General features: G+C 45.3%; 1 protein-coding gene across 1 annotated transcript in view; it reads left to right on the forward strand.

Moving 5' to 3' along the window:
- The window catches only part of VWA3A (von Willebrand factor A domain containing 3A), a 67,811-nt gene that overhangs the window by 32,774 nt on the left and 20,739 nt on the right, over positions 1 to 14,298 (forward strand). Inside the window, exons 14-21 of the mRNA XM_026515575.4 lie at positions 2,060 to 2,185; positions 4,537 to 4,672; positions 4,783 to 4,886; positions 5,990 to 6,070; positions 6,483 to 6,577; positions 8,114 to 8,233; positions 13,621 to 13,695; positions 13,866 to 14,010. Of these exons, the coding sequence (XP_026371360.1) occupies positions 2,060 to 2,185; positions 4,537 to 4,672; positions 4,783 to 4,886; positions 5,990 to 6,070; positions 6,483 to 6,577; positions 8,114 to 8,233; positions 13,621 to 13,695; positions 13,866 to 14,010 (882 nt within the window). The remainder of the gene's footprint in view (positions 1 to 2,059; positions 2,186 to 4,536; positions 4,673 to 4,782; positions 4,887 to 5,989; positions 6,071 to 6,482; positions 6,578 to 8,113; positions 8,234 to 13,620; positions 13,696 to 13,865; positions 14,011 to 14,298) is intronic.

Consider the following 14,298-nt stretch of genomic DNA (forward strand, 5'->3'; position numbering starts at 1 on the left):
TAGCATTTCACACCAAGGGGCCAAGGTCAGACAACGTTTTCCTTGGTTTATACCCCTTCCAGTTACATCATTTCCCAGACTCTGTTTGTTGAGGCCACAGATTACAGGGGCTAGGAAGGTATGGTAAATGAACAAAACTGGCTGATTTAAGAAATCTTTTCTTTTAGGGGTACCTGGGCTGGCTCAGTCAGTTAAGGGTTCAACTCTTGGTTTCGGCTCAGGTTGTGATCTCAGGGTCATGGGATCCAGCCTGGCGTTGGGCTCCCTGCTCAGCTCCGAGTCTGCTTCCCCTCTCCCTTTCCGTCTGCCCCTCCCTTGCTCATGCATGCTCTTGCTCTCGCGCTCCAAAATAAATAAATAAACCATCAAAAAGAAGAAATCTTTTATCTAAAAACCTGTGGCCCTCTTGGCTTCTCTATTGTTTTTCTTGGTAGAGATATGAGTACAACAAATTTCATTGTCTTATTTTATTTATCTTTTTTTAAAGATTTTATTTATTTATTTGACTGAGAGAGAGAGAGAGCACAAGCAGGGGGAGTGGCAGGCAGAGGGAGAGGGAGAAGCAGGCTCCCCACTGAGCAGAGAGCCCGATGCAGGGCTCGATCCCAGGACCTTGGGATCATGACCTGAGCTGAAGGCAGAAGCTTAAACAACCGAGCCACCCAGGCGGCCCTCATTGTCTTATTTTAATATAAGCAAAAAACAGAAAACAGTAGAAGGGTAACAAAAAACTTAAGCTGACTCAGAGGGGTGGGGGGCAGCAGAGAGTGGGTGGGGCTGTGCAAGACTAGGTGGCTCTTGCCCCATCTAGAGAGACACCTCTGCACAGCCCCTGGCCCATCTCCATTGCTGTTCTGGAGGAGCGTGACCCCCATACTGCTAGGTTTCCAATAGTTCAGGAGCCAGAAATCTGGATCTGTGTGTATGTGTGACTTCTTTAACATTTTTTTAAAAAGGAGGTGAAATTCACAAAACATATAGTTACCCACTTTATTATTTTTTTTAAAGATTTTATTTATTTATTTGACAGAGAGAGAGACAGCCAGCAAGAGAGGGAACACAAGCAGGGGGAGTGGGAGAGGAAGAAGCAGGCTTCCAGCAGAGCAGGGAGCCCAATGCGGGGCTCGATCCCAGAATCCTGGGAGCCAAAGGCAGACACTTAATGACGGAGCCACCCAGGTGCCCTAGTTACCCACTGTAAAGTGGACGATTAGCAGCACTTCGTACATTCACCATGTTGTGCAACCACCACCTTTATCCAGTTCCAAAATGTTTTCTTCCTCTCCAAAAGAAAATTCTGTACCCATTAAGCCTGTCCCCTCCCCCACAGCCTCTGGAAAACACCAACCTGCTTCCTATCTCGATGGATTCACCTATTCTGGATATTTCGTATAAATGGAATCATACACCTTTTGTATCTGTCTTCTTTCCGTTAGCATCATGTTTCCAAGGTTCCTCTATGTTGTGGCCTGTCTCAGAGCTTCATTCTTTTTTGTGGTTGATCCACTGTCTAGACCTACAACCTTCTCTGTGTCCATTCATCAGTTGATGGATTGGGTTGTCTTCACCCTTCAGCTGTTGTGACCTGCTATGAACATTGGTGTACAAGTACCTGAGTCCCCATTTTCAGTTATTTTGGGGTATCTACCTACAAGGGGAACTGCTGGGTTATGTGCTAATTCTGTGCCTAAGTCTTTGAGGAACGGCCAGTCTGTTTCCCGCCAACACTGTGCAAGTGTTGCAGTTCTCCCCATCCTCACCTTGTTACCGTCCTTTTAAAATTATGTCCATAGCCAGCCCAATGGGTGTAAAGTATTTCTTCGTATCTTTAAGGTTAGAAAACCCTTCAGTTATTGAATAACACTATAGGCCAATACTGTAGAAGTGGAACCCAGCAGTTTTGCAGGCTCTATCCGGCACATGGATCCTAGTTTATAATGTCTGGCCTAACCAATCCGCACTCAGCTTTAGGAAATGACGCGGCTGCTTGTCTTTCCTGCTTTGGCCATGGCTAGTAGCCAAGTGACCTCTAATGGCTGATTGCTCCTACTACCCCCAGGTCTACAGCAGCTGGGACATGGACCAGCTGCTGGCAGAAATCCAGAAAGCCCAGAGCCTCCTGGGCCACATCCAAGCCTTGCTCCACAAGACCCCCTGTGAGGAGCTAACCAGCATGATGAAGGAGGTAGGTAGTATAGGGAAGATTCTGGAGCTGGCCTCACTCCATCCTCCTTTCTCTGAGAGTATGGCTGCCAAGGTCCCCATGTGCTGACAGAGAAACAAGGCAAAGCCCAGCCCTTTGCTGTACCCGACAGCTCTGAGCTGGATGGGCCTTCCACTGTGCTAGAAGGATCCTGATGGATTTTCTAACTGAAAAATTTATTTCAGAGAAAAATTTCAGAGCAGGCTCCTATCACCCCACCCATCTCCCACTGTCTCCTCCCTACCCCCCAATTTGGAGAAGGATGAACACCTCAGTCACACAGAGTGGGCCGTCTTGAAGACGGTCTTTGCCACCCAGCACTTCATTTGGGCCAAACATCCCTGCATGGTGACTTAATGTAACATCAGCAAAAAAACTCGGTCAGCTCATGCACGCAGACAATAAGAGCTCTGAGCTGTTTAGAACACGCAGGAAACTGAACTGTGGACAGAAGGCGCTGAGAAGGCATTTATAGCTTCAGCAAATGAAGACATGGTGTGACGTACAAGACGTCTTGGTCTGGCTGGACGCACTGGAAGAGACACGGCTAGAAAGTGGAATCTTACGATTCAGTTCCAGCTCGACCGAGTATCTGTAAATCATAACAACTGTTAGCATTATAATTAGAATAGTTCTCGTTTACTGAGTGCTAATTCTAAGATAGGCACAATGCTTAATTCTTTAAATGTCTTATCTTAGCCTAACAACAACAGTCTGTTGTATTATTACCCCCATTTTACTGATGAGGAATCTGAAGTCAGAAGGCTAAATAATTTGCCTCAGATCCCAGAGATAGAGACAGATGAAGTTTGAATTGAACTCAGGTCTGTCTGATGTCAAAACGTCGGCCAGGAGTTTCCCACAATGCAATGCATGTATTACTCATGGTTTGCAAGATAATTACAAAATGGCACATAGATTGATTTTTTTTTAATGTTGTGTATTTAAAACTAGCTCATTACGGTAGTAATACATCTTTCTAAAATTATTTGAGTACAAAAAAGGGAGTCAATTTTTAAAGTTAAATCAAATTAACAATTAATAAGCTTTAATGTTACACATTTGGTTTATTTTTTTAATATTTTATTTTATTTATATATTTATTTATTTATTTAAAAAGATTTATTTACTTATGTGAGAGAGAGCATGTGTGTGTGAGGCGGGAAGGACAAAAGGAGAGGGAAAGGATTTTAAGCAGTCTCCACACCCAGCACAGAGCCCAACACGGGGCTCAGTCTCTTGACCCCGAAATCATGAGCTGAGCCAAAATCAAGAGTTGGATGCTTAAGTGACTGAGCCACCCAGGCACCTCTAAATATTTTTTTTTTTTTACTTAATCTCTACACCCAACATGGGCCTTGTACTTACAACTCCAAGATCAAGAGTCACGTGTTCTACCAACTGAGCCAGCCAGACGCCCCCACATTTGATTTTTTTTTTTTTTTTTTTAATTCTAGGTGTGCCTGGTGGCTCAGTCAGGGGAGCACACAACTCTTGATCTTGGAGTTTTGAGTTCAAGCCCCATGTTAGGTGTAGAGACTACTTAGAAGTAAAATCTTGAGGGGCATTTGGGTGGCTCAGTCAGTTCAGTGTCTGGCTCTTGATCTCAGTTCAGGTTATGATCTCGGGGTCAGGGGATCGGGCCCTGCATTGGGCTCCATGCTCAGCAGAGTCTGCTTCTCCCTCTCCCTCTGCTCCTCCTCCCATTCTTTCTCTCTCTCTCTCTCTCTCATAAATAAATAAAATCTTTGCGAACAAAAAGTAAAATCTTTTTAAAAATTCCAAATAACAGTACAGTGGTACTTAGATACAGGAAAATTCATGAAGGCCGTGCTCAAATGTCTAAAGTTTGGGAATTGCTGTTCTGTGTCTTAGGTATACATGAGGTCTGACAACATCTCAGAACGCCAGGCTTTCAGTTTGTAAATGTGGGTGAGGGGAGGCTGGGCTAGACCAGAGCTCCTGAAATGATCTAGTGTAGGAGTTACTTTTTACTTCTTTGAAGCCTTGTGTTAGGAGCTCATGGAGGGGCCACCCACCATCTCGGAGCCCAACGTGCTGATCTTGATGGTAAGGGTGGGAAGGGGCCAGGAGGACAGACAAATCAAAGAGGAAGCAAGTTGCTGGGGGCACCTCCTCCTTACCCTGGAAATTCTCGCAGTCTCCAGAGAGGGGATGGGGATGGCGGGGGGGAGGGGGGGCAGAACAGCCGTTAACTTGCCAGGTAATGTTTTCAGATGCTCCCCTTAGGGGAACTGGGTGGGTTGGGGAGACTAAGGACTTCTCAGCTCTAAAATATGATTTTGTAATGAGGGCTTTTAAATTTAATTTAGATTTCCACAGAGATCGCAGAAGGGCCACTCACAGGTCTCTTGCCTAAACCCCCAAAGCATGAGGGTCCCCTCACAATTGAGTTCCCAAACTTGGACAAGACTTCTGCAGAATGGCTAAAGATCAATGGCCTCAAAGGTAAGTCCCCAAAGAGGGCAGAACCCAGGACTCAGGTGACTGACGAAAAGGCACAAACCCTCTGGGGCTTTGAGAGTTGTATCTCAAACCCCACTATTTATTTTTTACAGCTAAAAAGCTAAGCCTTTATCAGGTTCTGGCACCCAACGCATTCTCTCCTGTGGAGGAATTTGTGCCTATTCTCCAGAAAACAGTATCTTCAACTATCCATGAGGTAACTCAAATTCAGAATTCTCTCCAGTCCTCTGCAAGGGGTCTCCTCTGTGACCTTTCCCTTCTTAAATGTCCAGAAAATGAGAGTCATAAGTCAGAGCATGAGGAGCGGGGGTTTGAGGGCCTGGCATGGGATGCAGTCTTTCCAGAACATTCTAGAACTTTCTAAAATTCTCATCACATCTACTCTAACTGCTGTTTTGCAAAGATTTGAAACTGAACTCTGCAAAATGGGGCAAGAGGGAGCAAGTCAGGGACAAGGGAGCAAGTCACCTCCTCCTTGAAGTTTTTCCTCCATGTGCTCCGAACACACTCGCTCTCCTGTGTCCTCACTGTACCTGGTACAGACTTCTGCTCTAGCTCCTACAATGTGTTAACGTGTGTACTTATTAGGTGTCTAAACCCCCACCAGAGTAGGAGCCTTAAAAAGAACAAACTCTCTTCTCCAATCCTGTATCCCCAATATCTAGCACAAGCAAGCAGCCAGTGAATGTTTCCCTGGCTGGCTGGGTGGAAGGAAGGGAGGAAATGTGAACATATGGAACTATGGAGGGGAAAAATGGAAGGACCAATGGCAGAATAGAATAGAAAAGGTTGGAAGGATGGAGAAATGGAAGGAGGGCATACTAGGTGAAGAGAAAGGTCAAAAGAAAGATAGAAGAACCAGAGAGAAGAGGGATAGATCATTGTAGCAGCAGATTGATGAGACTAGGTGGGTGGATATGACAACTTGGTGGAGGAGTGTCCATGAAGGCCTATCTGGGTTCCCAAATGTAAGAACCCATGGCCAGTATGTTTTAAGGTCTCCGACTCTGCTACTCTAAAACCTCCAACCTTATCTTGTATCAAGACTCTGATGTTTGGAAGATCCTCCCCAGAAGGCAGCCTAAGCTTGCTGTCAGACATGGTGCATTCAGGGACCACTGTCCTGAAGGCCTTCTGCTGCCATGACCAGGGAGGCATAACCTGACCCCAGATGTGCTTGAAGCCCATTTCCCTCTCACCCATATGATTTGGAGAGCCCAGTGCCCAAATTAAACTTACAGTCCCTCCCCACATGTGCTCTGTTCACCGGCCGCCCACCCTGGCCACACCCGAGTGCAGAGGGCAATGGTACAATTTGAATGGCATGATGGGACAGTGAAGAATGTTCACGTGGACCCACCCTTCCTCTATGAGTACCAGGTTAGTAATGGGTCCAGTTGGTCAGCATATGGGGTTTGGGAAGAGGGGACAGGAAGAAGGTGCCATGGAATGTGGGGACACCATTGAGCAAACGCCCTCTTATAAACAGACTGGGCTCTGCCTCCACGTCCCCCTGGAGCTTTCTCCACCTGCTCCCCAGGCAGGGACCTGTCAAACCAACAAAAGTCTCTAATCTTTTGGGGCAAGATATCCTTCCTCTCCCATTCCACACAATGAAATATGTGGACTCTTCTCTTTGTGGTCTTGTGGCAGACTCATCCAGGGTTCAGTGGAATGTTTATACTGCCTGAATACCCGTGACCCCATCCCCAGAACCCACCTTCCCCAACAGACCCCTTAATCGGCCATCCTTTGGTCAGTCACTCACTCTCTGTGACCCACGGGTTTGCAGAAACAGCTCAGCAGAGCTCTGCGAATGTACGAGAGACGGATCGAGTGGCTCTCCTTGGCTAGCCGAAGAATCTGGGGCACTGTCTGCGAAAAAAGGTACCTTCCCTCAAGTAGCATTCTTGTCCTTTGTGAGCCCTGTGTGTGACATAGGCACTTTTCCAACCCATGAATTCCCTGTTGGTGGCACCAGAAACCGTCTCTTAGATTAAGGATCAACCATCACTCAGCAGAACCCCTAGAGGAAGAAGTCACCACGACCCTTATCAATATCAATACTGTCATCATTGTGTCACTCAGGATTCTTTCAGTTAAAAAGCAAGAGAAACTAAATGCCAGTTGGCTTAAACAAAACAGAGAGGTCTGGTTGAAGGTAACTGAAAACTCTAAAATAGATTTGATAGCTGTCTTCAGGCATGGCTCCATCCAGGGGTCATGCTTGTGCATGTTAAGAATCTATCTCCATCTCTCAGCTCCACGTCCTTCCCTGTGGGCTCTGTTGTCCAGCAGGCTTTCCCTTTCAGGTAGCAGGATAGCCACCTGAAGCTCCCCACTTACCTTCTATCAGTTAGCACTCCCAGAGCTCGGGGCAGGGCCTGCCGAGGAGCTGTTCACTGTGGCCTGGGAGGTAGGATAGTCTAATTGCCTAACATCAAATGCCCACCCTTCAAGCTTGAGGTGGGTCTGTTCCACCCATTTCTAATGGACTGATAGAGACAGAGGAGTTTTCCAAAGGAAAATCAGGATGCTGTTGTGAGGGAAGGTGCTGGATGCTGAGCAGGGAGGAACAACTGGTGGCATTTATATCATCCTTACCATTCCATCCATCCCTTATTGGATGCATTACCACTTACAAAGTGCCACACTAGTCTGTCATTCAATTCTCAAAGCAACCCTGTGAGGAGTCCCATTATAAATAGTTCATAGTCAAATAGGCCAAGGATCAGAGAGGTTTTGTGACTTGCCTTAGTCACACAGGAAGTGGGACCTGAATCAAGATCTTCTGACTCTAAATCCAGTGGATTTTCTTTTGCTATCCATAATTGCTGTCTCATGCTCACTTTGGCAGCACACACGCTTAAAACAAAAACAAACAAACAAAGAAAAAAGAACCATAATTTCTGTCTCAAAAAGAGAGTGCAGGGTGGAGTTGGGAATTGATTTGAAGTAGTGAAAGAAGGCCAAATGGGACTAGGGATCTTAAAACAGAGAGAAGAAACTAAAAGATACATTTCTTTCCGCAGAGGACCAGATACACTTAATTCCCCATCTCATTTGCTTAACTTGTTTCTGTTTCCCCTCCAGGGGCCCCAGCCTATAACAGTGGTGAATGCTAGTGCTTTAAAACAGGGAAATGTGTGAGAATCATTCTAGGCAGCCCCCGCCCCTTAAACCATCTCTACCGTTTGACTTTACTCCACTGTAAAAGCCCCTTGGGAGAGAAGTTTCCACGACCCCCTTAGTCTACCCTTGTAAACTCACTCCTGTTGACCTCACACCACGGAGAAGATTTTGGCCAGCTGTGAGTTTGGCATGCAAAACTCCCCTGGAAAACACTTTAAATAGTAAAACGGAACAAAATAAACATTATCTGAGAGATTCAGTTCTCTTCTCAAAGCTTGTGTTTCTTTTTAGGGTGGTTATACTGCTGGATATCTCGGTGACCAATTCCATGTACATTATTCATATCCAGCACTCCCTGCGGCTTCTGCTGGAGGAACAGTTGTCCAACAAGGACCGCTTCAACATCATTGCGTAGGCTCCTAGTTCCCAGTGGGGGGCTGAGGGCGGGGGTCACCTGTGCTCCGTGCCATCGCTGGGCTGAGGTTCCTGGCAGGTAGCTTGATGACATCTCACCAGCACCCAGCATCCTAGGATGGCCATCAGTTTATCTGACTTGAATCATCTCGTTTGGGGTATTGAATAATTAAATGGTTGCCGGACAGTCCCACTGGGGCGAAGGTGATAAGTGGCCCCCAAAACACACTGCTCGATCAGCCAAGATAAAGTAACTCAGCCCATTGCCCCATTTGGATTCTGAGCTGATAAACACAAAAGAGAGAAAGAAGGGCCCCCAGGCATGCCGCAGCGTTAGGTCCCAATTCAGGTCTAGCAAGCGACAGTATGTCAAACATTTAAGATTTCAATTCCAAATGCTAATTATATAGATTTCTATATATAACTATATATATTTAAATTGTGTAACAATATAATATGTATAACTTATATATATTTAAATTATTTATTTTATATATAAATAATTTGATATATATGTTTAAAATATAAATATTATATATTGAATATATATTTTTAAAATTAAATATAACTGGGGAACCCGGATGGCTCAGTCAGTGGAGCATGGGACTCTGGATCCCCAGGTTGTGAGTTTGAGCCCCACATTGGATATAGAGATTACTTAAAAATAAAATCTTAAGAAATTATATATAACTGGGGCGCCTGGGTGGCTCAGTTGGTTAAACATCTGCCTTCGGCTCAGGGCATGATCCCAGGGTCCTGAGATCGAGCCCCACGTCAGGCTCTCTGCTCAGTGGGGGGTCTGCTTCTCCCTCTCTCTCTGCCTGCCACTCCCCCTACTTGTGCTCTTTCTCTCTGTCAAATAAAGAAATAAAATCTTTTTAAAAATTATATATAACTATATATATTTAAATTATATATAACTATCATATATATAAATTATGTACTATATACAGTTATATATAATTTATATATATAGTTACCTATAATTTAAGTATATAGTTTTATATATTTATTATAATTGCATACCTTTTCCACTAATTAGGGGAGAAAGAGAGAAAAAGAATCCACTTGGATTATACCTTTCTTAAAAGATTTGTTTATTTACTTTAGAGGAGGGGAGGGGCAGAAGGAGAGAGAGATTCTCAAGCAGACTCCCCACTGAACACAGAGCCTGACATGGGGCTTGATCTCATGACCCCAAGATCATGACCTGAGCTGAAGCCAAGAGTCAGACACTCAACCAACTGCCCCACCCAGGCGCCCCAGACCATCCATTTTGATACCACTTCATATCAAATAAGTAGTATTCTAAACCTATTAAGTCAGCAGTTAATATTATATATTATTCTGTACCAGAGCCTCATCTTTTTCTTTTCTTTTTTTTTTTTTTTTTAAGATTTTATTTATTTATTTGACAGAGATAGAGACAGCCAGCGAGAGAGGGAACACAAGCAGGGGGAGTAGGAGAGGAAGAAGCAGGCTTCCGGCAGAGGAGCCTGATGCAGGACTCGATCCCAGAACGCTGGGATCACGCCCTGAGCCGAAGGCAGACGCTTAACGACTGAGCCACCCAGGCGCCCCTTCATCTTTTTCTAATACATTCTACAGGGAAAAAAAATGCTTTGAGAAATGTTTTAGGCAATGTTTTCATTCATTTACCATCCATTAATTCATTCAACAAAATTTACTGAAAGCCTGCCAGGTACCAATCACTGCACTGGGGATACGGAAGTGAACACATACAGTACCTGTCCTTAAGGAACTTAGGGTCTAGTAGAGGGAGACAGGCATGTTAGGAAATAAGTGTCATTAACTGCTTTCTGCAGAGATAGGCAGATTTAGGATCAGACTATCCTGCCTGAGCACAGGGAGGTCAGAAAATCTTCACGGGGCACCTGGGTGGCTCAGTTGGTGAGGCATCCGACTCTTGGTTTTGGCTCAGGTCATGATCTCAGGGTTGTGAGATCAAGCCCAGCATTAGACTCTGCAATTGGCATGGCGCCTGCTTAAGATTCTCTCTCCTTCTGTCTCTCCCCCCTGCCCCTCCCCCTGCACTCATGCTCTCTCTCTCTCTCAAATAAATAAGTAAATGAAATCTAAAAAAAAAGAAAAGAAAAGAAAAAAATCTTCACAGAGGAGGTGATCTTTTGCTGAGTGTTGCCAAATGAGTAGGTGTTTACCTAGCACATGGGAATGATGGGGGCAGTGGGGAGGAAAGGCATTTTAGGTAAAGGAAGCAACAGGGGGCATGGAGGTGTTTGAGCTATGGAACACAAGCTCTGGAACTTTGAGGGACCATCAGGGAGTTCAATAGGTTATAGGGTGAGAAGAGAGATTGGACATGACAAAATAAAACAGGTGATGGAGGGTTTATATATCTGGTTGTGCTCAGGAGCTTTTCTACTATAAGACATCTAGGCATTAGAGGACTTGAAGCAAGGTGATAATATGATCAGATCTTGAATGCTCACGTCACAGTGTGAAGGATGCTTTGAAGGGATGTGACCCTGGAGGGATGGAGGCCATTGGGACTGCTAAGTGGTCGGCACTAGCATGGAGCAGGCTTGAGCCATGGCCGTGGGATCGGAAGAAGGGACGCATGTGACAGGTGTTCAGGAGTTAGAATCTACAACACATAGTTACCATTTAGCTGTAGGATGTGAGAACGGTGAAGAGAAGACGTCCCAGATGGAGCAGGTCTTGGAAGTAGAATGTGATTTTAATCCCGTAGAATTGGAGATTTTCAAGAGGAGAATCAAGAGTCATAGGGACTCCTCCAGTGAGGAACTCGAGTCAGGAAATACTGGTTTGCGAGCCATCAGCATTCTGGTTATGTGGTTGAAAAGTGCGTGAAGCACACCTGTGGAGATGTGAAGGGAAGAGAAGACAACCAAAGGCAGAACTGGTGAGGCACTGGTGTTTGGAGGGCGGGCAGAGGAAAGGAACCACCAAAGGAACACAAGAGAGGAGCAGCCAGAGAGGGAGGAGGAAAACGAGGAGCGAGGAGAGGGTGCTGTTGAGAAGCCATGTCTTAGAAAGACACAGAGTTTGATCTTGCAGAAGCAAAGCAGGAAGGAATAAAGGAATCCACTAAATTTGACAGTAGAGCTCTCTGATAACAGAAGAATGAGATATAATTTTTTTTTTTTTTTGCAATTCAATTCGGCAACCAAGTATTTAAAAGATTCAAAATAACAACAATACCTAGTGCTGGTGATGATGTGATTGAAAGGGCACTCTTGGAAACTGTCTGCAGAAGTGTCATTGGGTATAGTCCTTGTATTAAATTTTTAAGCATATATTCTTCATTCCTTCAACTAAACCTTTTTATTTTATCTGAAAGAAATACAAGGATCAGTGTGCAGAGATAACCATGTGGGGTTGTTCAATGCAGAGTTCTAATAACGGTTAAACCTGGAAGCAAACTGCATGACCATTGGCAAAAGGGGTAAAACAATCCTGACAGTGCAACTATTCAAAAGAATGAGGGAGATTTACATGTGTGCATTTAGAAAAATGTCCTCCATAAATCCCAATGAAAGGAAACAAGCAGGTTACAAAGAGTACATACTGTAAAATTCCATTTCTGTTAATATGTATTTATCTGTGCTATTTTTTAGTATAGTTGACACAATGTTACATTAGTGTCAGGTGTACAACTTAGTGATTTGACAAGCTTTACCCTTTTTATTTTTATTTATTTATTTATGTATTTATTTATTTATTATTTTTTAAAGATTTTATTGCTTTTTAAGTAATCTCTACACCCAACGGTGGGGCTGAAACTCACAACCCTGGGGCACCTGGGTGGCTCAGTCGGTTAAGTGTCTGACTCTTGATTTTGGCTCTTGGGTCGTAATCTCAAGGTCATGAAATTGGGCCCCACATCGGGCTCCACACTGGGTATGGAGCCTGCTTAGGATTCTCTCTCTCCTTCTCCCTCTGCCCCCAACCACCGCTCTCTCTCTGTCTCTCTCTCTCTTTTTTTTTAAATACTTTATTCATTTGAGAGAAAGAGAGAGAGCATGAGCAGAGGGGATAGGGGACAGGCAGAGGGAGAGGCAGACTCCCAGCTGAGCAGGGAACCCAATTTGGGGCTTGATTCCAGGACTTGGCGATCATGACCTGAGCCAAGGGCAAACACTTAGCCATCTGAGCCACCCAAGGGCCCCTCTCTGTCTCTAAAAAAAAAAAAGAGTCACATGTTCTACCAACTGCCCAGGCGCCCCTATGCTTTTTATGTTTTTAATCAATGATGGAAAGAATATAGAGTAAAAAGTTAACAGAAGTTTTCTGGGGAATAAAATTGGAGGATTTTTTTACTCTCTGGATATTGTTAGAATTTTATATCAAACTGTAATAGAGGATTTATGATCCAACTATAATAGATATTTTCATGATAGGAGGTCATTATTAATATTTGCCAGAGAACCTACCAGAAGCTTGACTGCAGTGGGTTTCAAAGTAAGGAGAAGCTGAGGAGGTGGTGGGACATTGTTTTTCCAGGAACCTGATCCACACGTGGGAAAGAGAAGTGGCTGATAGAGTGGACCCTGGTAGAAAGAGGAAGTTATTTTTAAGAATGGACAGACTTAAACATGTGCAGAGACAGTGGGGCAGAGAGGAGTAGAGAGCAGTAGGGGATGTGTGGGGGGAGGGAGGTATCTGTGGGCAGAGTCTCAGAAGGCCAGGTGGAGGAATTCATCTTAACCCAGAGGCAACACCTTTTCCTTGATAAGGGGGATCAGTCCTCTTCTCAAGGATTTAAATTCTGTCTCATAAGAAAATGAGATGATGTGTATTTTTTTAAATTAAAAACTATAGGGGTGCCTGGGTGGCTCAGTCAGTTAAGCGTCTGACTTTGGCTCAGGTCGTGATCTCTGGGGTCCTGAGACTGAGCTCCACATTGGGCTCCCTGCTCATTGGGGAGCCTGCTTCTCCCTCTGCCTCAGCCCCTCCCTCTCGCTCATTCACTCTCTCGCTCTCAAATAAATAAATAAAATCTTTTTTAAAAAAAACCGCTGTAGTACAGACAGAGTGAAGAAAGCCAGTTAGGGAGCTTAATCAGTTCTAGGGGAATTTAAAGTGGAGCAATGATTTCCTCCTTTGTGGGGTGGGGAAGTCAGAAACGAAGTCTGGCCAGAGCTGGTCCTGGCTCTGAGTCTTGACTGAGAGACCCCCAACTCTGCTTGCACGGCAAATGTATTGTGACGCATCATGACTAGCAGGGAAATCTTGTGGTTGGCCCAGGCCAGTGACATCTTAGTATTTTTGGGTGTAATCAGAATTCTGCCTCCTTGAAAGCCTGGGGAGCCCAAAGACCTGGGGTGTAATATGGATATATCTCTTGCTTAAGAACACGCCCTCTTTCCTTCCCTCCCAAGGTTTGGAAGCACAATTGAAAGCTGGAGACCCGAGATGGTTGCCGTGAGCCATGAAAACCTACAAAGCGCCTGGCGGTAGGTGACCGTCAGAGATTGAACCTGCTATGTCTGAGGGCAGCCTCTGTGGTGCTGTTTGCTCTGTTCCCCTCTCCAGCAGAATCCCCTCCCTCCCACTCCCTCCGGGGCCTCACGGCTGGCCTCCCTCAGCAGCGGGCCTCCCTCAGCCAGCCCTCCTTGCCTCCCAGGTGGGCCCTGACTCTGCGGTGTCAAGGCAGCAGGAATGTCCTCAGCGCCCTGCGGAAGGCTGTGGAAGTGGACTTCAGGGACAAAGACAAACACCAGTCGCAGGGCATCTACCTCTTCACGGGGGGCATCCCTGACCAGGACATGGTGGGTAGGCCTTGTCCTGGGCATCCTTTGCGACCCTACATCTTCTGCTGGATGGATGCCTAGCAACGGGTTCTCTAGCCTGAGTTTCCAAACTAGACTTAAATGTGCAGAAGAGTTACCTGGGGATGTTGTTAAAATGCAGATCCTATTTCTGAAGGCCTGGCCTGGGACCTGAGAGTCTGCCTTCCTAGCAAACTCCCAGGAGATGTCCATGCTTCTGGTCCCCTGACCACACTCGGCGTGAGCAGGCTCTCGGGTCCGCTCCTGGGCCATGCCCTATTAAGACAG

The sequence above is a fragment of the Ursus arctos genome, unplaced genomic scaffold (assembly GCF_023065955.2).
Source record: "Ursus arctos isolate Adak ecotype North America unplaced genomic scaffold, UrsArc2.0 scaffold_2, whole genome shotgun sequence".
Taxonomy (NCBI): domain Eukaryota; kingdom Metazoa; phylum Chordata; class Mammalia; order Carnivora; family Ursidae; genus Ursus; species Ursus arctos.